Source organism: Mustela lutreola, chromosome 1 (genome assembly GCF_030435805.1).
Source record: "Mustela lutreola isolate mMusLut2 chromosome 1, mMusLut2.pri, whole genome shotgun sequence".
NCBI lineage: Eukaryota > Metazoa > Chordata > Mammalia > Carnivora > Mustelidae > Mustela > Mustela lutreola.
This window is the reverse complement of record NC_081290.1, coordinates 155,958,889-155,982,527: the sequence shown is the minus strand read 5'-3', so window position 1 is coordinate 155,982,527 and position 23,639 is coordinate 155,958,889. Positions and strand designations below refer to the sequence as shown.

The window sequence follows — 23,639 nt, the reverse complement described above, 5'->3', positions numbered from 1 at the left end:
GAAGCATTTCTTTCAGAAATGAACATCCAGATTTAAATCTCAGGTAAAGAGGACATTCTGATTGGGTTCAGATAAGCTTAGAAATAAACTTTCTTAAGAGTTCAAATATAGGATTACAAATTAAGTTTACTGGAAATACTAAAACGCAGAAATTTTAAATAATTAATGAGCCAGTTTTAAAGTTTTAAAGTATTTTTATTTCTTCTTTTACTGAGTACGAAATTAGTAACCATAAACACTACTAATAGTAGTACTTTCACAGTACCTTCACTATAACAAGACAATGAGAGTAACAGGATGACATTTATGATTTTTATCTATTTAGAGGTTGAGAAATTAACTATATAATTAATACTGTAATTCTGTAGCATCAGAAAGCCCAGAGTTAGAGATGTCATTATCGGTAATACATTTTTACTAAAGTTTGGTTATTTGGATAATTTACTAATTCTTTCAATGAGATTTTCATTTGGAAATTATTTAAAGTCACAAAAAGACCTTTGTTTTTAGACATGTTTTAAATAACTAGAAATAATGAGATATCAATAAACCTTAGACACCAGAAGTTGAAGATCCCAACGATTCTTCTAAGTTTGGTAACATATTTATGACTCAAGTATATGACGCTATTTAAGGAGTAATTGGAGACTGAAGTTATACATAAAACAGATTCTATTTCAAACATTCTTAAATTTATAGATTAAATTTAAACTGATATAATCGCTGCTATAATTTCTATAGTCCACTTTCACTTCAGCAAGCAGAGTATCTCCTTGCATTCTACTACTTTCCTACTTCATTGATGAAATGTTGGTTAGAAAAAATAAAAACTAGATGAAATAGTTACCACGGTTTATATTAACAAGCACCTCTGTGACAGAAAGAAGTATATAAATTAGTCAACACACAATCTTCATATGGGAAGCACAAACTCTATCAGGGGTGTGAACACTAAATTTTGGATTACAAATTCTCACTGAATTTGTATTCTTTTTTAGATATTTTATTATTTTTTTAAGTAATCTCTACATCCAGTGTGGGGCTAGAACTTACAGCCCTGAGATCAAGAGTTAGTTGCATGCTCTACTGACTGAGGCAGGCAGGCACCCCAACAACTTGTATTTTTAGAATAAACTGACATCTCTTCACTTGTAACTTCTAACTGTAGAGTCATTTACCTTTATACTGTCTTTCTTTTACCAATATCAAATTTGACTGTGATGATGCCTCATTATCTTTCTGGGTTTTAATGAAAAGAAAGTTAAAATACAAACCAAGATCAAAAAGAAATAGATCATAATACACGTGTGTGTGTGTGTGTGTGTGTGTGTGTGTGTGTGTGTGTAATAGTAATAAAAACATTTAAGCATGATTGTGTTTAGAGATATCTGAATCAAACATGTTAGGCTGAACTTACCCTTGCCAGAGAAGTTCATCATTCGCAAGGTCCTGCCAAACACATGAAGCTAAGCAGAGGTCAGTTGCGTTCAGGTAGGACAAGATGGTAAAGCTTAGCTCAGGGGGCAACATTTCCAAATTAATGAATCCTTCCTGTTCTTTAGATTTCCGTGCTTTCAAAAGATGATATATATCAATGCCTCCTTGGACTTGTTTACGATGACTGGTGTTAGAAATGTTGCTGGCAGCCATCCTCCTGCTCTGCTCTCTGCTGAGGTAGCCTTGCTCACTATAACCTTCTTGCTGTAGCTGCTGGTTTCTGGCCACTCTCCACAGCCCCTGACCCATCTGCAAGCCTGGGAGAAAGCCAGAATGTAGTACGGTTAACTGTGACACGAAGCATTAATTTACCAGAATTAACATTCCTCATTAAAGCACCTTAAAAGGAGCGATATGTTACAAAGTATAGCTGGAACATCGTTAAGTATGAAACTTGGACAGAGAAAGTTGCAGAAATATTTGATTTGATCATCACTTTTATCCCAGTTTGCTAACTACTTTTAAAGTCCACAGGTGACATAATCATTTTTCACATGGTAAGATTTAAAAGTTACTGATGTCCTAAAGACTCTTACAAATTATAATTATGTGGACTTATGGGCCCATATTAAATACAGCTCTGATCCGAGCACAGGACTTTAGTTAAAAGGCCTCTAGACCCTGCTTTTTATCACAACTCAGGCTAAGCTAAGCTAGACCCTTTTAAACAAACTCCCAGATGCATAACAGCTGTGAAACAGGCTTTTCCTTTAATTCTTGCCAGTCTACACTTAAGTTGTAGACTGTAATAAAATGTAACATAGGCCCTGAAGTCTAATTCAGAAACCTTATAAATTAGACACCTAGAACTCCATGATAAATAGCTTAGTAATGACTATTTGGTTTTGTTGTTACTTTAAATAAAAATCATAATTTAGTCTAATTTTCCAGTTCTTCTCCATATAGCCCTGTAGATTCCTTAGAGGTACCTGGGAAAAGGTTGAAGAGAGTGTACTCCAGCCTCCTCTACCTTCATTTGACCTCCAACCAGAGCGGCTCTACATTTATCTGTTAAGAAATACTGGACTAGCTAGTTTACAAATGTTAGGAAACTAGTGGCCTAGACTTTCTATTTGATCTTGGCTTTAAAATAAGTTAATTTTCCCTAGGCAAATAAACTAATAGAGAAACATAAAACCAGGAAGAGATTTTAACTAATATAGGTACTTCCATGATCCCTTTTCCAAACAAAATATTCTTGTTTTATAAATCTGAGTTGGCTACTAATATGTGTGTGTGTAATTTAAAAATTGGGAGGGGGACTGATTTTCATAGAAAATCATAAAATAAATTTCATAGCTGTTTATAATGAGAACTAACAAAAAAAGAAAGAAAATAAAAAACACCCAGGGTGACTAGAAATTTTAAAAATTAGGAATTTCAGAGATTGTCAAAGATATTATTTTTTCAGTATTTAAAAAGCCATGCTTCACATGTATGTTTACTGAGTTATTGGCTATTATTCGGATAATGACTACTGTAATGGGTTACTTGTTGATCAGAACAGAAGACAGTCCAGGATAATTTTTCACTCTTCTTCACAGTGAACTGCTTGGAATCCCAAGAATTTAAGGTATAAAGGGATAGGGGGTTCAAAGAAAAGGAACATAGTTCCATAGTAGTTTTTAAATGTGGGGAAATTTATTTTTACAAGAAATCATAAAAAATAATCTTTTATCCCTAACATACATACTACAATAATGGTAGCAGTTCTTAAATTAGTGATTAGGCTATAATAATTAAATTTGCATTTTAATATAGGATATTAAAAGACTGAAAAGACAAGACACAGAGCCAGAGAAAATATCTGCAAAACACTTATCTGACAAAGGACTGGTATCTAAAATATACAAAGAACTCTTAAAATTCAACAATAAGAGAACAACCTACTTAAAAATTTGGAAAAGATCAACAGATGTCTCACCAAAAAAGATATATAGGTAGTAAATAAGCTTATAAAAACACACTCTACATCATGTGTTACTCTACAACCTCAAATCAAAACAATGAGATAATCAATGCTATACATATATTTGAATGCTTGAAATCCAAAACACTGATAATACCAAATACAGGCAAAGGTATGGGAATGCAAAATGGTACACTCATTTTGGAAAACAGTTTGGCAGTTTCTTTACCATATGACCCGACATTTGTGATCCTTAGTATTTACCCGAATAAGTTGAAAACTTTTGTCCACATAAAAATTTGTAAACAAATGTCTGTAACATCTTTAATCTAACTACCAAAACTTGTAAGCAACCAAGATTTTTTTCAATAGGCCAATTGATAAACCTTGGTACATCCATACAAGGAAATATTTAGAACTAAAAGAAATGAGCTTAGGAAGTCCTGAAAAGACATGGAGGAAACAAATGGATATTACTGAGAGAAAGAAAATGATCTGGAAAGGCTACATAATGTATGAATCCAATTATTTGACATTCTGGATGGAAAAGGCAAATTACAGAGAGAGTAAAAATGATTAACAAAAAATAAAGAATATCAACAAAAATTTGTAAGGAATTTTAAGTTTGCTAAGTGTTTAAACAATGCCATGTCATATTACAACATAAGTATAATTTAATGGACACAAATGTAACTTTTAATATTCAAAATCATAAAGAAAGGTATGTTATTTCTATCATGGCTATTTCCCTGTTTATCATAGCAAGAAAATATCTAGAATCACCTTGCTTGCTAAGGTCATTCAGCATATCTTGTCCTTTTTTTTGATGATCACATTTAGTTTTCTCTTTTGTTTTTTTATCACTAAAGGTAAATAATACAACATGGTAACTATAATGTTTGAAGTCTCAAGATTTAAAGCATTTAATATCAATTTCTGTATATTTCCCCTGCAGCATCTTTCTGGTTAAGCAGCTGTTGTTATTCTCAGAGATGTTGCTAGGGAACACAGAATCAGGGTGATATCCCTAGGCTCTGGACTTTAATGGGGATCACTTAAGTTGAGCACTGGATAATGTGATTCAGAAAGCATCCGGCAGGTAGAAAGAGGTAAAGCTAGCAGCTGGCTCTTGGTGGGTGGGGGGGACAACAAAACCTTGATGGGGAGGGTGGAAGTTTGAGGTTCATATACACATAATTTAGACAAAGGAAACTGCATTTTCTATTTTCCTACTGATGAATAACACCACAAATTGCCTTTTTGGAATATCCTTTTCCCTTTAAAGCAGTTCTTCATACTGGGCAAAAACAAAGTATGATAAACCACTTGAGGAAGATTAATATTAAAAAATTATGCTCTGGGGAAAGGAAAGGGTGTATAAAGAGTTCCATCCCCATTCTCCTTACAGTAACAGGAATGTGGAATGTGGGTGGAACTGTCAGAAAAGTGATAAAATTCTTAAAATGACATGCCATCCACTGCAGAAGCTGTATAGGAAGTCATGGAAAGAGAACAATGTTGTGGACTCTGAAATCAAACAGACTTGAGTTTAAATCCTGACTCCAGTGGTTATTATTTACAGGATCTTGGGGAATTCGACTTTTCTAAGATTTAGTTTCTTCATATGTAATGGGATCATTTGCATATTACATAATAATAATACCTACAGTTCAAAAGGTTGTTGAATTGAATGAAATAATGCATATAAAGTTCATCTCACAGCTATGACAATATTGGCTATTTGTTGTGACAAGATCATATTTTCATAAAATGAAAATGAGAAGAACTTTGGTAAAGTTTAATGATACTTCAGTTATCTAGATGTTATGCCTGCTGAATAAATTCATTTGTTCATATTGATACTTGATCAGCCATGGTTATTCTTTCACTCATAAATCCCATTCTTTCGTACTGATGACCAAACCAACCAATCAACCAGATAAACCCAAACCTGAAAAACCAAAAAGCCTGTATTATGTTCCACAGAATTTTAAAACTGCAGCATGTCTTATGCCAATAAGAATGGCATGAAACAGATCCTTATGTTATTATTAGTAATGAGTCAGCATCTGTCTCTAAGAGATATAAAATATGATAGAGTTTCATGCTGGGGTCTTACATGATTTCAAAATTCTTGAAAATAGGTTTTTGAACTGAATCAATAAAAATCTGACTTCAAAGTATAAAATCTTCAGATTTCTATTAAAGTTTTAATAAAAATCTTAGTATAAAGATTTTCAGCATTAAAACATAACATCATAAAACATACAGTACTCTCTGTCATTTGTGCCAGGAATTCAGTCCAATAAATATCAAGCTGCATAGTGGAATCATTGAATATACAGAGTTTCAAACTGAAAAAAAATACTAAACTCAAAAGAATTTTTTTTTGTATTTGAAATAAATACTTTGTTGTAAGTACGGATTTTTGTGATAAAATCAATGCCGATAATCTGTTCACTCAAAACAAATTGAGGAATATAGATACTTCTAGGAAACTGTACTCTTTAGAGCATAGTTAGTCTGTTTAGTGTACAAATAAAAGAAATATGGTTAATCCTTGTAATTCCTGGTAGTTATGTTCTATAAAGTCACTACAGTGAATTAGCCAATACTGAACCATTATTCCCAGGAGATACATGGGGTTAGGTTCCTGCAAGGTTCTGGCCACATTTTTGCCAACTCATTAATACATAATTTTGTTTTATGCATATTTCTGTTTAAAGATATCTTGTTTAATATACATTGTAGATTCATTATCACTGAACTCAGCAAACCTGATCAGAGCTCATCTGACACAGGTATTTTCTCTCTAAAGAACCATCACAGCCTTCTTGCACTTAGGACGCTAGACAGCACTTCAGCAGTAAGCGTGGGGCCATTTAAAACGGTGAAATCATCAACAAAAAATGCACAAAAATGTAAAAAATGTGCCACTAAATAGATTACAAAAAGGACACTTGTTCACTATATGAGATCTAAGACAAGAGAGCAGAGCCATCGCCTTATTTGACCTTATGCAAGAACAGCACATCAGAGACACAAATTTTCTGCAGGTCTGTCTGTGTATGTCAGAGAATGACTGTGAAAGTGCTAAAAGTATTGATTTGGGGTATAAAAACATAAATTTTAGTGAGTACAAGACTTCACAAATACAAAATCTGCAAATAAGGAAGATCGACTGTAATGAATACAATTTAAAATATCTGATGCCTTTTCCTCCAAATTTGAATTTATTTTATTTAAAGTTTATCGTGTTCGGAGGATTTATAAAATGCTAAGGACCTTCAAAATGAAACCAAAGATATTTTCTCTTGGTCTCCAAAGTTAGAAACCGTGCTTCATTATTTCTCAGCTGATGGAAATAAATTAAAATTTCATAATTATGTAGATTACAGAGAAGAAATTATTCTAACAAAAATTCCACACAAGATTTTAAAGTTGAAATTCTTCCTTCCAGAGAAAAGAAAAAATTATCAGAAAAAGAAACAAGGCAATTAGGATGCTATATTTTCTTATTTTGCAGAATGATAAACGAAGATTTAGATACTATTTAGTAAGTTTAAATTTCTGTTTTTCCAGAGAATGAGTAATGCAAATAAATAAATAAATAAATAAATAAATATCTCAGAACGCCTTTTTAAATTGGATGAAGAATCTCAAATAAAACAGTGGCCAAACATGGAAATGAATGTTATGCAAGAATGTCTATTTTCCTGGAATTATGTGAACATGTCTTTCAATTTAATTAATTTTCATTTTCAATGGTAATCAAGTAATGCTCCCTATGTCTCAGAGCTACTACATTCTGTTTTTGTGCAAGGGCCAAATATTTATATTCAATTCTGTACTACTTGCACAACTACTCATGTATATAAGTATATGTATATGCAAATGTCTCACATGGATAGAAGACTCAAAAGACTTGGAACTACTGGTTATGGGATGGGTAATGTGACTGAACAGCTTTGAAAACTCAGCGGCAGTGTGTATAAATATGTCATATTAGCTGAAAGAGACAGCTACTTTATTAATTTGATCCCATGCATAAGGAATTTATTATTTTTGTTTATTATCTTACATTTCAAATTTAACTTTGTGTTCCTAAACTCTTATGCTACCATGGCACAGTAGCTGGGATAACATAAATGGAAATTAACATGACGTTAGGAGGATTCCAGCATTTTTCAAAAATAAACAGTCTTTGAAAAATATTATCAATAAAAGTGAATAAATCTTCTTGCTTAGCTAAAGGTCCATTTATGGAGCAAACAGGCACTATCACTTCTAATGATGTGCCTCACCTCTACCTGACAATATTTTAGGCATGTTACTTCCAGGTTATGATGTATATATGGTGCTTTTCCTTTTGAGAAAGCTCCTTCAGTATTACATAGCTTGATTTTAATAGTCTTAAGCCATAAAATTATTTTGATCCATGCTAATGTGATTTCAGGAATAAGTCTTAAGCCAGGACCAGGATAAAAATAAATGGTAGCATACCATCTCATTAACATGATTTATGAGCTACCTATTAGACAATAGTAGATAAAAAAATATATTCTAACTCGGTTTTAGAAAAATCTTTTACAGTCAATTCTTAGCTTCTTGTTAAAATTTTAAGATTGAGCACATATATTTAATCACTTTTTCTTCCTATTAAGATGAGAGAAAAGAAATTTTTAAAAAGGGAAAATTTAAGCCTAAAAGAGAGGGGAAAATAGGCTGCTGAGTGGACAAAACATTCCATTAGATTTCTGTCATATGAAAGTGGAAGGAGTAGTGGTTACTAAAGAAGCCTTGAAGAAAAAGCAGAAAGAGTATGGAATAGTGCAGAAAGTTAAGCAGAAGCTTATGTACCTTAGAGGATCCTCAAAAGGCTTTTAGGGGTCCAAAGAGTATAAGTATGGAAATAAATGAGACTAAAATGAGAAACAAAAATCAAGGGATTACTGGGTCACTATTTCCATCTTTACAATCTTTATGAAAATTAAATGAAATAATATGGGATGACAAAACAAAAGAATAAAGTGTCTAAAATTATTAGACATATCCTCTAACCCCTTTCCCTTATCCAGGTTGAATGAAAAAGGGTTTCCTCTAAAGAAATTGAACCCTAGAGAAAAGACTCCCCTTCTTTTCTAACATTTATAGTGGCCCAGCATAATGGCTATCAAACCAATCATCCTAAAGCAAGGGCTACCAGCTCTATACAGGTGTACCTACAATTCAACATGTTACTGTCTTAAAGATGCAAAGTTCAATCATTAAAGTGTGCCTGAAGCATTTGCACAAGGATTGCTTGGCTTATTTTTTGCTGATTTCATCCAGTGATTCTTTGACAAAAGCTAACAAGTTAATTTTAATCTTAATCTAACAAACAAAATCATAAACTCTACATATTACATTTTTTTTAAAGATTTTATTTATGTATTTGACACAGAGAGAGAGAGAGATTACAAGTAGGCAGGCGGAGAGAGAGGGGGAAGGAGGCTCCCTGATGAGCAGAGAGCCTGATGTGGGGCTTGATCCCAGGTCCCTGAGATCATGACCTGAGCCGAAGGAAGAGGATTAACCCATTGAGCCATCCAGGCACCCCAATATTATACATTTTTGAGAGTTTGCTTAGACAAGGAACCAACTGAAGCTCTCTAACATATAAATATGGCAAAAAGATACTTCTTTCTCCCAACGTTAACCTTTCTAGTCTACTTGGGACCCCCTCAAGGGATACCAAAAAATCCTAAAGGCAGTGTTTCTTAAGTGCAGATTAAGAATGTCCAGTGAAGAGGTAAAAGATCTGTACTCAAGGAACTACAGAACACTCATGAAAGAAGTTGAAGAAGACACAAAAAGATGGAAGACCATTCCATGCTCTTGGATGGGAAGAATAAATATTGTTAAAATGTCTATACTGCCTAGAGCAATCTATACTTTTAATGCCAGTCCAATCAAAATTCCACCGGTATTCTTCAAAGAGCTGGAGCAAATAATCCAAAAATTTGTTTGAAACCAGAAGAGACCCCGAATCACTAAGGAAATGTTGAAAAACAAAAATAAAACTGGGGGCATCATGTTACCTGATTTCAAGCTTTCCTACAAAGCTATGATCACCAAGACAGCATGGTATTGGCATAAAAACAGAAACATAGACCAGTGGAACAGAGTAAAGAGCCCAGATATGGACCCTCAACTCCATGGGCAAATAATCTTCGACAAAACAGGAAAAAATATACAGTGGAAAAAAGACAGTCTCTTCAATAAATGGTGCTGGGAAAACTGGGCAGCTATATGTAGAAGAATGAAACGCGACCATTCTCTTACACCGTACACAAAGATAAACTCAAAATGGATAAAAGACCTCAACGTGAGATAGGAATCCATCAGAATCCTAGAGGAGAACATAGGTAGTAATCTCTTCGATATCAGCCACAGCAAATTCTTTCAAGATAGCTTTCAAGACAGCAACTTCTTTCAACTTCTTTCCTTGGCAAAGGAAACAAAAGCCAAAATAAACTTTTGGGACTTCATCAAAATCAAAAGCTTCTGCACAGCAAAGGAAACAGTCAAGAAAACAAAGAGGCCACCCACAGAATGGGAGAAGATATTTGCAAATGACAGTACAGACAAAAGTTTGATATCCAGGATCTATAAAGAACTCCTCAAACTCAACACACACAAAACAGATAATCATATCAAAAAATGGGCAGAAGATATGAACAGACACTTCTCCAATGAAGACATACAAATGGCTATCAGACACATGAAAAAATGTTCATCATCACTAGCCATCAGGGAGATTCAAATTAAAACCACATTGAGATATCACCTTACACCAATTAGAACGGCCAAAATTAGCAAGACAGGAAACAACATGTGTTGGAGGGGATGTGGAGAAAGGGGAACCGTCTTCCACTGTTGGTGGGAATGCAGCCTCTTTGGAGAACAGTGTGGAGATTCCTCAAGAAATTAAAAACAGAACTTCCCTATGACCCTGCCATTGCACTCCTGGGTATTTACCCCAAAGATACAGAGGTAGTGAAAAGAAGGGCCATCTGTACCCCAATGTTTATAGCAGCAATGGCCATGGTCGCCAAACTGTGGAAAGAACCGAGATGCCCTTCAATGGACGAATGGATAAGGAAAATGTGGTCCATATACACTGTGGAGTATTACGCCTCCATCAGAAAGGATGAATACCCAACTTTTGTAGCAACATGGACGGGACTGGAAGAGATTATGTTGAGTGCAAGAAGTCAAGCAGAGAGAGTCAATTATCATATGGTTTCACTTATTTGTGGAGTATAACAAGTAGCATGGAGGACATGGGGAGTTAGGAGAAGGGAGTTGGGGGAAATTGGAAGGGGAGGTGAACCATGAGAGACTATGGACTCTGAAAAACAATCTGAGGGGTTTGAAGTGGTGGGGGGTGGGAGGAAGGGGGAACCAGGTGGTGGGTATTCGAGAGGGCTCGGATTGCATGGAGCACTGGGTGTGGTACAAAAACAATGAATACTGTTATGCTGAAAATAAATTTAAAAAATTTTTAAAAATAATAATAAAATAAATAAAATTAAGAAAAAAAGAAAAGAATGTCCAGTGAAAACAACCTGAGGGTTTTGAAGGGGAGGGGGTGGGTGAGTGGGTGGGAGGTTTAGGGAACCAGGTGGTAGGTATTAGGGAGGGCATGTATTGCATGGAGCACTGGGTGTGGTGCAAAAACAATGAATACTGTTACGCTGAAAAGAAATTTAAAAAAAAAAAAAAAAGAAAAGAAAACATAAAAAAAAAGAATGTCCAGTGAGCTAAAAAAAGTCAAATCAAAACAAAACCAAAACAGAACAAAACAAAACAAAAGCAATTAGAGAATGTCAAAGGGGATGTTAGGCGCTATTATGAAAAAGCTTCTATTGGTCAAACCCAGGACAATTTGAGCATCAAAATAAAATAAGGACAGTAATAGGTTAAAATCCATCATATAAAAGAAAAGGATCCAAGAGTTTACACTGATGATCAATAAATACATAAATAGGGGCGCCTGGGTGGCTCAGTGGGTTAAGCCGCTGCCTTCGGCTCAGGTCATGATCTCAGCGTCCTGGGATCGAGTCCCGCATCGGGCTCTCTGCTCAGCAGGGAGCCTGCTTCCCTTCCTCTCTCTCTACCTGCCTCTCCATCTACTTGTGATTTCTCTCTGTCAAATAAATAAATAAAATCTTTAAAAAAACAAACAAATAAATAAATAAATAAATACATAAATAAAGGAGAAAAGAAAGGTCTCCTTTACAGGAAAATGTCAACTAATAAAGATAAAAGGAATAATGGGTTGGAAGAATCATTTTCTAATCATTGTGGGAAAAATAATTCTGGCAAAAATTATGAGTGGATGCTGGATCTGGAATCTGGTCAAGAATGGAATACTTAGGGCACCTCAGTGGCTCAGTGGATTAAGCCGCTGCCTTCGGCTCGGGTTGTGATCTCGGGGTCCTGGGATCAAGTCCCACGTCGGGCTCTCTGCTCAGCAGGGAGCCTGCTTCCCTCTATCTCCCTCTCTGCCTGCCTCTCCATCTTCATGTGATCTCTCTGTCAAATAAATAAATAAAATCTTTAAAAAATATATTTAAAAAATAAAGAATGGAATACTTACAGCATCTCCAAGTATCAAGTATCTTCTCACATATTACTCATTAATTACCAGAATTATGAAGATAGTTTTTAACCAAACAATCAAAATGAATATTTATCAGTAAGAGACAAATGGACTACATGTGCTTCTGGCCATAATACCCTGAGAAGGGCAAATCATCCATTATGCAGTATTCCAGCCAAACATGGGTATGTAAGCTGACTCTAAACATGAGGCATATCAGAGGAATGAACTCAAATGGATTTTTAATCTTCAATTTTTTATCTTCAAAAATGCTGTGAAGCCAAAGAAAAGCTGAGGAATAGTTCAAGGACATTTTCGGGATAACTGAAAAACTAGGCATATGGGCTGAAGACTGGATAAAATATTGTATCAATGTTAAATTTCCTGAATTTGGTAACTGTACAGTGGCTGTATCACAGTATATTCTCGTTCTTAGGAAACACACTGAAGTATTAAGGCATAATATATGCAGCCTAGTCTCAAATGGTGCAAAACAGTAATATCTATCTCTACACAGAGAGAGTGATAGAATAATTTTGGAAAAATTTTCAAATTGATGAATATCAGTAAAGAGTATATACTAGTTATTTTTTTTATTCTTACAACTTTTCTGTAAACAAAAATTTGGTGTGGAATCCAGGCATGTGAATTTGAAAAAAGTTCTTGTTAGGTGTACATGCAGTTTAAAAATTACCGCTGGAGGGTTTAGTGTAATACACACTGAAAATCATCACCAAGAAATAAATGCCTGGCATTATGGCTTAAGAGAAGTAGGAGACTCTATCAAAGAAAATACCAAAATAGCAAGAATTATTTTTGCCATTTTTGGTCAAAAATTTTAAAGGATGGAGGACATTTTTTTAAATAAAGTTGGAAAAAATACCCTTTTTAACTTTTTTGGTTCATATTTAAGGCTTGGAATTCCTGGCTATGTTCCCTCCTTCTGTACATATTATGTATATAATACCTAATAAAAATATTAAACAATAATAATGTTTTTGTACTAAAAAACACCATTTAATACTTTCTCTATGCTAAGCACTCTGTTAAAGCTTTTATATATGATCTCATTTTAATCCTCACAATAATCCTAATAGGTAGAAATTATTATTCTAATTTTATACCTGAGGAAACTGTGACCCAGAGAGGTTAAGCAACTTTACCTGAGATCTTCTAGCTGACAAATGTAAAATTTAGTATTCAAACTTAGGTCTGTCTGAGTCCAAAGACTTTAATCTTAACCACCAAACCTTATGCCCAGAACTGTTTGAGCCCACAGATGGCAAAGGCAATCTACCATCTGTTTCTTCATCACTGGCTCTCATCTCTTTTTTCTCTGTCACTGCTTATTACCTCCATTGTTGTTCCCAGCTGCAGCTCTCTTCTCATAGGCTTTGATGTGAAAAAAGATCTGGCTCAAACTCCGACACAGAATCTGATTTACCTATAGTCTGTGGTCTTCATTTTCCTCATCAGTAAAATAATGGATAATTTTTTTTAAAGATTTATTTATGGGGGATGGGAGACAAAGGGAGAGAGAGAATCTCATGCCTAGCACAGAGCCCATATGGGGCTGGACTCACAACCCATGAGATCATGACCTGAGCCAAAATCAAGACGGACGCTTAACCTACTGAGCTACCCACGTGTCCCAATAACAGATAATTCTTACCCCATGGGATTTAGAGGGGATAACGTTTAGAAAACCTAGCCCACAGCAGGTAATTTACAATAACAGGTAGTTTTGTATTCATCTCTCAACCCTCTTTAAATAATAATCTCATGTTGCTTTTTTCATTTCTGAGTACATCCAATTATTTTGGATTTAATTACCTGAGTCGTTATAGTCTGGCTTCTAATTTTCATTAATTTAGGATCTGTGAAATTTGGAGAGATGACATTTACCTTTGCTAGGAGAAAAAAACTAGTAAATACATTAAGTAAGAAGCATTGACTAACTTGGCCTCAATATATATATATATATATATATATATATATATATATATATATACACGAAGTTTGGCAAATAAGGCAAATACTTAGTCATCAATCAGTTATATTATAAGAGAGATAACTTTTTGGCACTTAAGTACTACTACCATCTTTAATCATGACCAATGTTTCTAGAAATGAAAACTTTAAGACTTCACGGAAAGATTCAACATGTCAAAGTTCCTTTGGCAGTATCACAAAATAAATCTGTCAATTAATAAGGGGAAATTTCTACTACAGATATTTAGAAGACCAGTAATTAAAATTTTAAAGTAGTTTGTGAATAGTATGTTAATTTTTTAGATCTTTTAAATCAATGCTGCAATTGTTGAGATTCATATTTTAAGCATATTAATTACAGAATACTAATATATATATATTTTAAAGATTTTATTTATTTATTTGACAGAGAGAAATGACAAGCAGACAGAGAGGCAGGCAGAGAGAGAGGAGGAAGCAGGCTCCCTGCTGAGCAGAGAGCCTGATTTGGGGCTCGATCCCAGGACCCTGGAATCATGACCTGAGCCGAAGACAGTGGCTTAACCCACTGAGCCACCCAGGCGTCCCCAGAATACTAATATTTACTCAAATATGTTCACTAAGACAATACTTTAAAACTCACCTATCTATTGTGCTTTTTAAAGTTTATTATTTATTTATTTATTTATTTTTAAGAATTTATTTATTTATTTGTCAGCAAGATAGAATACAGGCAGGCAGAGTGGCAGGCAGAGGCAGAGGGAGAAGCAGGCTCCTTGTAGAGCAAGGAGCCCAATGTGGGACTCGATCCCAGGACGCTGCGATCATGACCTGAGCCGAAGGCAGCCCCTTAACTGAATGAGCCACCCAGGAATCCCTAAAGTTTATTATTTAGTTTATTAAAAGAAATACAAATTTTAAAAAATGTATATACACACAGACCTTGTTTTACTGTGTTTTGCTTTACTACACTTCACAGATAGTGAGTTTAAGAAATTGAAGGTTTCAGGCAACCCTGCAACAAGCAAGTGTATCAGTACCATTTTCCCAACAGTGTTTGTTCACTTTGAGTCTATGTCACATTTTGGTAATTCTCTCAATATAAACGTTTCCATTATTGTATTTGTGATGGTGGTCTGTGATCAGTGATCATGACTCACCAAAAGCTCAGATGATGGTTAGTATCTTTTAGCCATAAAATATTTTCTAATTAAGGTATGTATGTGTTTTAGATATAATACTATTGCACACTTAATATATTACAGTATAGAGTAAACAACTTTTATATGCATTGGGAAACCAAAAAATTCATCTGATTTGCTTTATTATGATGTTCAATTTATTGTGATGGTCTGGAAGCAAACAATATCTCCTAGGTATGCCTGTATAGAGGCAGTCCTTGCTTTGTACAGTATTGGGGTAGTGATTAATAGTAACCATGGGACCGTGTGAAGTGAGGCCACATCTCTAATATGCTCATTTCAATTAACATGGTACCATGCAAAGTAAGAACTGACTGTAAGTACTAAGATGAGGAATTGATTCCACACAATAGGCTACATGGATAAATCCAGTACTTAGATCTATAAAGTGCTCAGTAAATATTTGTTGAACAAATGGATGAATGGTAAGCAATGATAAAAATAAAAACCAATTTAGATGAACCTTGACCTAAATTTCACCTAAAATTCATAGAAGAAAATCTTAAGGATCCAGGACTGGGCAAGAAGTTCTCATACTTGACATGAAAAGCATGATCCATAAAAGTAAAAACAGACAAGGTGCACCTCTATAGCCAAAACCTCGCTCTTTGAAAGACCATGTGAAGATTAAAAAAAGCTATGTACAGGGCGCCTGGGTGGTTCAGTGGGTTAAGCCGCTGCCTTCAGCTCAGGTTATGATCTCAGGATCCTGGGATCGCGTCCCGCATCGGGCTCTATGCTCAGCTGGGAGCCTGCTTCCTCCTCTCTCTCTCTACCTGCCTCTCTGCCTGCTTGTAATCTCTCTCTGTCAAATAAATAAATAAAATCTTTAAAAAAAAAAAAAGCTATGTACAGACTGATAAAAAATATTTGAAAACCTCATATCTGAAAAAGGACTAGTATCTAGAATACATAAACAACCCTCAAAACTCAACAGTAAAGAAATAAAAAATTCCAATTAAAAAGGGGAAAAAAGACATGAACAGATATTTCACCAAAGAAGATATAACAAATGGCACATAAGCATATGGTGACATGCTCATCATCATTACCCAGGAGGAAAGTGGTTATAATCATAAAGGGGTAGTATGAGGGATCCCTGTGGTATCTAAGCTGTTCAGTACCTTGACTGTGATGCCAGATACGTGAACCTGTGCAGAATTTCATATACTCATTTACACATGGGAGTAAAAATACAACTGGGGATGGGGCGCCTGGGTGGCTCAGTGGGTTGAGCCACTACCTTTGGCTCGGGTCATGATCTCTGAGTCCTGAGATCAAGCCCCGTTGGACTCTCTGCTCAGCGGGGAGCCTGCTTCTTCCTCTCTCTCTGCCTGCCTCTCTGCCTGCTTGTGATCTCTCTCTGTCAAATAAATAAATTAAATATTTAAAAAAAATACAACTGGGGGAATATAAATAAAAAAGATAGACTATTAATATTAATGTCTAAGTTGTGATATTATATTATAGTTTTGTACATTGTTAGCATCCATGGTAATTAGGTAAAGAGTACAAGAAATCTACCTGTGTATTTCTTGAAACTGCAGGTGCATCCACAATTACCTCAAAAAAGGAGAGGAAAAAATTGTATACTTAAAATGGTTGAATTTTATGGTATGTGACTCATACCTCAATAAACGGCTTTAAAAAAAGAATCAGGGGTGCCTGGTGGCTCAGTTGGTTGAGCACTGATTCTCAATTTTGGCTCAGGTCATGATCTCAGGGTCCTGAGAGCCGCTAGGGCTCTGCGGCTCAGCAGGGAGTTTACTTGAAGTTCTCTCTCCCTTTGCCCCTCCCCTAGCCTGTGTACTCTCTCTCTCTAATAAATAAATCTTTAAAAAAATTTTTAAAAATTAAAAAAAATAAAGACACCCTAGGAATCCTCTCTGATTTCATGGAATTTACCATATAGGTCAAAAGAAGACTTGATCAAGGATACAAATCCTTAAAGATACGAACACTATGTTTTAACTATTTACATAGGCTGTATCATAATTGGGTAAATGTATAAATGCTAAAGGATTGATGTTTGTGTGCCTCCTCCTTGATCTAATAAACATGTAAATGCAAAATACATTAAAGAGAAAACTTTGATTTTTATTGAGGTAATTATACATCAAAGTACATAAACTAATATAAATTTGGATTGCTTCAACTGATATCATTTCTAAGGTATAGACATAATTTTATCAAAACTTTTAAAAATCAGAGTAAGTTTTGTTTAAACCTCCTAAATTCTTACATATCCTGGTTTCCATTAAAATAACAGCAACATTAATAATAATACTTTCATTGTGCATTGATGTAATAATTATTTGGAAGAGCTTATTTTTAATTATTTGGAAGAGCTTATTATCAGGCCTTTTTGACTTTTTGAAGTTTATTTCTAGTTTTATTATGCTGAGTTTAGAGAATGCAGGCTATATGATGTCTGCTTGAGAAAAATGTGTAAGATTTCTTGACACTGCTACTCTTGGAGGGTGAATTTAAAGTTACAGCTCCAATTATACCATATTCTGTGTGATCTTAGATATTTCAAACAAGGTTTGTGAGCATCTGTTTCCTATAAAATGGGGGAAATCACTCCTGCCTATTTTACAGGATTGTTGTGTGTCTCAATTGAGATAACATATAAAGACATCTTTTATCGATTTATTTTTTAAAGGTTTTATTTATTTATTTGACAGACAGAGATCATAAGTAGGCAGAGAGGCAGGTGGAGAGAGAGGAGGAAGCAGGCTCCCTGCTGAGCAGAGAGCCTGAAGTGGGGCTCAATCCCAGGACCCTGAGATCATGACCTGAGCCGAAAGAAGAGGCTTTAACCCACTGAGCTACCCAGGCGCCCCTAAAGACATCTTTTAATTGGTAAAACAGTATGTAGGTCCTGACTCACTTTTTTTTCTAATGCAAAAATCCAAGAAAGAATAATACTTTTCTGACATGATTTTAGAGGTAGTTTTCTCATTTTTAAAAAGTGAAACACAGTTTTAGACAACATGAATCTGGTATAACATTACACAATGACACTTCTATCTAAAGGCAGTGTAAATTAATCACCAATGTATATTAGCCACCAATTTATTAAAGTTTCTAAGAACCATAACACTTTTCTATGCAGTGGATGGTTATGTTTCTAAAATAGATAGTATTTTTTACTGTATTTGTAATGTCTTGCTACTTTTTTCAAGAGTAGAGTATTTTCAAAAAAGCATAATATAGGATTTATTAATAGCCCTTAAATATCTAATACAAAGCTTATCTACAAAATGGTATGCAACTTTCATCAAAATGTGTCTAGGTAACAAATTAAACATCAAATAAAATGCTATTCTATAAGAAAAGGGTAATTGCACTAGTGCTTTTAGTAATTCCATAGCACCAAGCATTCAAATAGCACATGCTGTGGAGATGACTCTATGTAATAAAGAATGGCTTACCCACCATTGAAGTAGAAAATACATGTGGAAGATGGGAAGAATAGAAATGAGTCTGGGGGATCAAAAAAGCAATCCTGTTTAAATACTTTTGTTTGAAGCAAACCAATTTCATCAGTCTCTTCCTGAGCAAACACTGTTAAAACATGATGTGGGAGGATTGACATACAAATAAACTAATTAAAATAATTCATTATCAAAGTTAGTTTTATTCAGTAATTCTTAAACATCTGAACAGTGGAATTTGGAAATAAGACATTTCTTATCTTAGATAAAGATCTAAAATGTGTGCCAGAAATGTTATCTCTAAAATGTTAATTTTATAAAGACTTAAAGACAAGGAGATTCACTTACTTCTATCTTTTTAGAGATTTTCAATTAGAAAGTAACAATCAGATTTTGATTACTTTAGGTTTTAAAAATCTTTGTGATGTGATATTATTCTACAGAATAAGAATATGAGAAATGCTCTGATGAACTATTCTCTACAATACATTTAGAATCAAGTGGGCAGCCCAGTATTTATTTCTCTATTTCCAAAAGAACAGACCACCAAAGTAGTTTAGAACACAATAGGTGGAGAAATTAAAAAAAGAAGAAGAAGAAGAAGAAAAAAAAAAAAAACATGATAACAAATCACACCCCTAAAACTGAATGGCAACCACTGTAGAGAAAGAAGAAAGGGTAAGCCCACAAGGAGGTCTGCCTAAGGAGAAAAAGGGAAATAGCTAAGTACTAAGAGGTCACAAGGTATGTTAAACACATAAAAAAAAAAAAAAAAAACCCACTCATTAAATTTAAAGATCTGGTTCTGCAAGAGCAGTCTGTGTTACTAAAAGGCATACCATTTGTAGGATTTTTTTTTTTTAATTCAAAAAGATTTATAACATTACTTTCTGATGCTTTTTTCCAGTTTCTGTAATTCGATTCTAAAATGAGTGTTTACCAAATGGCATTTAAACAAATGCAAAAATTAAAATGTGTCATTTAAATGTAATCCAAAAGCTGAGAATTTTAGCCTTATTTAAATTTTTTTGGCAAGTTCACCCCACTGTTTTAATCTTTAAATAAAATAAATTTATCATACTTCTCACTTGTTTTAACTTTTAAAGCAAAATCAATTATTCTTCTCACCAGCATTACTGGTTCTTACTTAACTGCACTATTTACTCAAACTCCTTGTAATCAGCAACTGCCACAGCACCATATCCCAACCCACCTCCCTGGGGCACAGCACACTCCATGCTCACTAATCAAAATGGTCATTTCTATGGAGGTTGAGGAATTAAAAAAACAAAGCAAAACAAAAACCGTAATTCTCACGGAACAGCTTTTAGACAAATAAAACAAGATACTAAAATACTGAGGACAGCCTAAGTATAATGAAAGTCAGAAATGAGATGAGAAAATATCTAGTAATGAAGAGACAAAAAACCTAGATTTGATTCAGGCTCCTCCTCTTTACCAACTGTATCGGGAAAGTCACTTAAATTTCTATGTCTCAGTTTCCTCACCTGTAAAACAAAGGTTTTGAACCTGATGATCAATCCCTAAGGTCTCTTTCAGCTATAAAATTCTATGATTTTATAAAAATTAAGTGAAAAAAAATCCTAAAAATAAAATGAAGAGGTGATGGAAGGGTGAATGTGTGTGTGTAAGCATCTGTTCTTTTCATCTCTTTTCCCCTATGTTCATGACTAAACCCAATGCCTAACATTGAAACCACAGTTATGTTTTATCATCTCTATGTCACTAAAGTTATTTGTCCCAAATACAATGTAAAATTTAATCAAGTCAGGGTGCTTTAGTTTTATTATAGAATTTACATCAATAAACTTGTCAGAAAAACACTTGTCAGAAAAACAAAATAAGAAAATAAAAGAGAAATAAAAAATAAAAATAAGAAAATAAAAGAGAAAATAAAAGGGAATACAAATTCCTAGAAGTGGATATATTTAATTAAAGTTGTTTTAAAATAGTAAAATAATTCAATGAGAAATCAACGAGTTAGATGTGTATTTCACAGACAATGATTTTGATGCATTAATCACAGGCCAGCCAAAGGATTAGCCTCAGTTTCCAAATTTGAATAAAAATGTAGAATAGCTGAACATAGCACTTGGATAAAGTAGTCAACCATAAAATCATTAAGGTTGCATGACTAACTTCAATGCGCTGTGATCAAAAAAGATAATCTCTTGGTAAATCAATGGTTTTATATTATGAAAAGAGGAAAATGACTCAATCTACACAAAAGCACAGTAAACACACAAACATTCCCTATTAATTTGATCACATAATAAATTACAATGTATGTTTTCACTTATTTAGCCATTAGTACCATAAGGTATTTCGTGGCTGGAAGCATCTCAACTGTGTTATTTTCTCAAGCAAATGTTGAAAATTTTGCAAATATATAAGGGCCCCAAATCACATTCATTAATTGGCTGTAACCTACTATAAATAAAATACGTAAACCTGACAGGGAATCTCAACTTAAAAGTCAAACTTATACTTTGAGAATTGACACATTTAGGCTGGTGTTAAGCACTTAAGTTATAAAAGATAAACCTAATACTTTACTAACCGGTAAGGCTTTACATCATCTTTCAAACCTGTAAGAAGTGTATGCGGTTTTACCATAGATCATCCTCCAGTGTCACAACAAGCCCTGAAAGCCTATACGTACGAATAATTTGTAAGAAGGTTATGTGATTCACTGACAGAAGCTGTGCTGGTGATGGACAGCCAGGTAATGCTGATAGAAGGTGGTACCTGCCACCAAATAATAATGCTGAAAACAGACATCAAAAACACACTTCTGTTCTAAGATACACCTTTCCCATCCTTATTTGATCTCACACCAACAAAAAGACAATGACTTGCATTCTTTCTATACTAGAAAAGCATTACCTCTAGCTTTTCTAACCTCTCTCCTCAAGACCTACCTATGGTCATGTTTATTTTGGTACAGTGTCAACCATATAAAATGACAACGAGTAAGAAATACACAATCTCCAGTTGTGATATGCTTTGCTCATGTAGACCCTAAAAATACAAACATTCCTCTCACGCAAATCATCCCTCATGGCATAATTTCCCAAGAAAAATAGTAAATGCTTCTTCGATAATCAGTAGGGGAAAAAAAGACAAAAAACAAAAACAACTTTTTTTCCAAGAGAGATAATGCTTGCACAAATTTGTTTTTTTACAAATTGACGTTGCTCCTTGTCTGACTACACTTCTCTTGGATGCATTTTTGCTCAGTTATCCCTATCTAGTAACTCCTAAATGTTATCAGCCAGGCTGGGTTAGGCAGTCTAGAGGATAGCCCCCAAAACTTCTGGTTGGAATTACTACTCACTTCTAATACAATGGCAGTAGTGGTGAGATACCACTGCTGAGATTAGGTCATAGGAGAGTATGGGCAGTCTTGTGCACTCTTTATTGCTCACCCTAGGGGAGCAATTCATTGTGTGAAAAGCCCATGTGGTGGAGAACCTAGGCCTACCAACACCCATGTGCATGCATTTGGAAGTAGATCCTCCTACCCCTCAGTAAGCCTTCAGATGGGATCATAGTCTCCACTTGCAGCTAAACAACAAATTCATGAAAGACCTTGGGTCGGAGGCTCTTTGCTAAGCTGTAACCAAATCTCCACCCCACAGAAACTATGAGATAATAAACATTTGTTGTTTTAAGCTGCTAAATTTTGGAGTAATTTTTTACCCTCAATAGATAACTAATACAGATTCTCAGACAAATTATCAAATTAACTGGCTAAAAATGGGAAGTTTCCTACTCAACTTGAAAAACAGAATAAAATTTTCCTTCATTCTCAGATCTGGTCAATTTTGTAAGCCATTAGGGAAGTAAAAACCCTCCTATGCCATAAATATGGTCACCATACTCCAAATATTAAAAGGAGAAAGCAAGCAGAAATGAAAAACATAAATTAGCTTCACTTTGCAGTAGCAAAGATCATGATATATCGATTTGGAGAGAAACATCTAGGATCCTTGAAAATAAAAGTTCAATTTGTTAAAATAAGTAGCCTCAGTCATTAAACCACTAATTACATACAGAACCTAAAAATAAAAACAAAAAACTTGAATGGTGATTGGAATTTATGTATAATACTTAACTGGAAAACCCGACATAGAAGAGAGTAGAGACCAGTTACAAAGAAACAAACAAGAGATAAATTAATAATCTGTCAAATTTGTAACTCAAGTTTGATGGCTGAAGTACCCGGCGAAGCCATCATGATCTTAAGTAAAAGTGTCTGCATTCACATAACTGAAAAGTAAGTATAGAACCGAAAACTGCCTATGCATCAAGAAAACAATCTACTTGAAAAGGAACACTTGGGCTAGAAAAGAGTAATCTTTACTATTGTCGGCTTTACTTCCTAAAGAGGCCGGGACACCACCTTGGGTCCCAAGTTAACCTATACTCCAGTGGCCTAGAAACACAAGGAACACACCTACTCCCGCCTCCTGATACAGAGTCTACATTTTAACACGCCACTACAGCTGTCACTCAAAGTGCTCTGCACTGCCATTGGTCCCAAAGTCTTGCTGGTTGGCAAGTTTCTGCCAACTGGCAAACACCGGTTGTCTTTATTTCCAAGAAGAAAAGCAAGGGTATGTAGAGAAAAGACGCAAGAGTTCTGAAATATCTTGTACCTGAGCGACCTGCGATCCCCACCGCCGCCGCGACGAATCGGCCTCTGGGCGGGGGCTTTTAGTCAATAAGAAAATGGCTCAGCCGGGAACTGGTGCCCAGGCCATGGAGATGCCGGTTCAAACTTTACTTGTCCACGCCGGTGGAGGTATCAGCAGCGAGAATAGCAGAAGAAGCACAGGATCCCTCTGAACTCAGCGCACCTCAAGCTGCAACATCCAGAGCGACCGACGGTCCGACTTTTGACGTTTCCTATTGTTGCCGGAAGTGACGTTAGGGTTCTGAGCCTTAGA

The 23,639-nt window shown here is 34.8% G+C and overlaps 1 protein-coding gene across 2 annotated transcripts in view; it reads right to left on the bottom strand.

Moving 5' to 3' along the window:
- Positions 1–23,618, bottom strand: part of FBXO8 (F-box protein 8) — a 56,919-nt gene extending 33,301 nt beyond the window's left edge. Inside the window, exons 1-3 of one of the 2 annotated variants that reach the window (XM_059177555.1) lie at positions 23,349–23,618; positions 11,834–11,986; positions 1,418–1,754 (exon numbers count right to left, since the gene is read on the bottom strand). In XM_059177555.1, the coding sequence (XP_059033538.1) occupies positions 1,418–1,746 (329 nt within the window). In that variant the 5' untranslated portion in view covers positions 1,747–1,754; positions 11,834–11,986; positions 23,349–23,618. The remainder of the gene's footprint in view (positions 1–1,417; positions 1,755–11,833; positions 11,987–23,348) is intronic. The other variant, XM_059177545.1, reaches the window with a different exon arrangement.
- Positions 23,619–23,639: the final 21 nt, after the last annotated feature.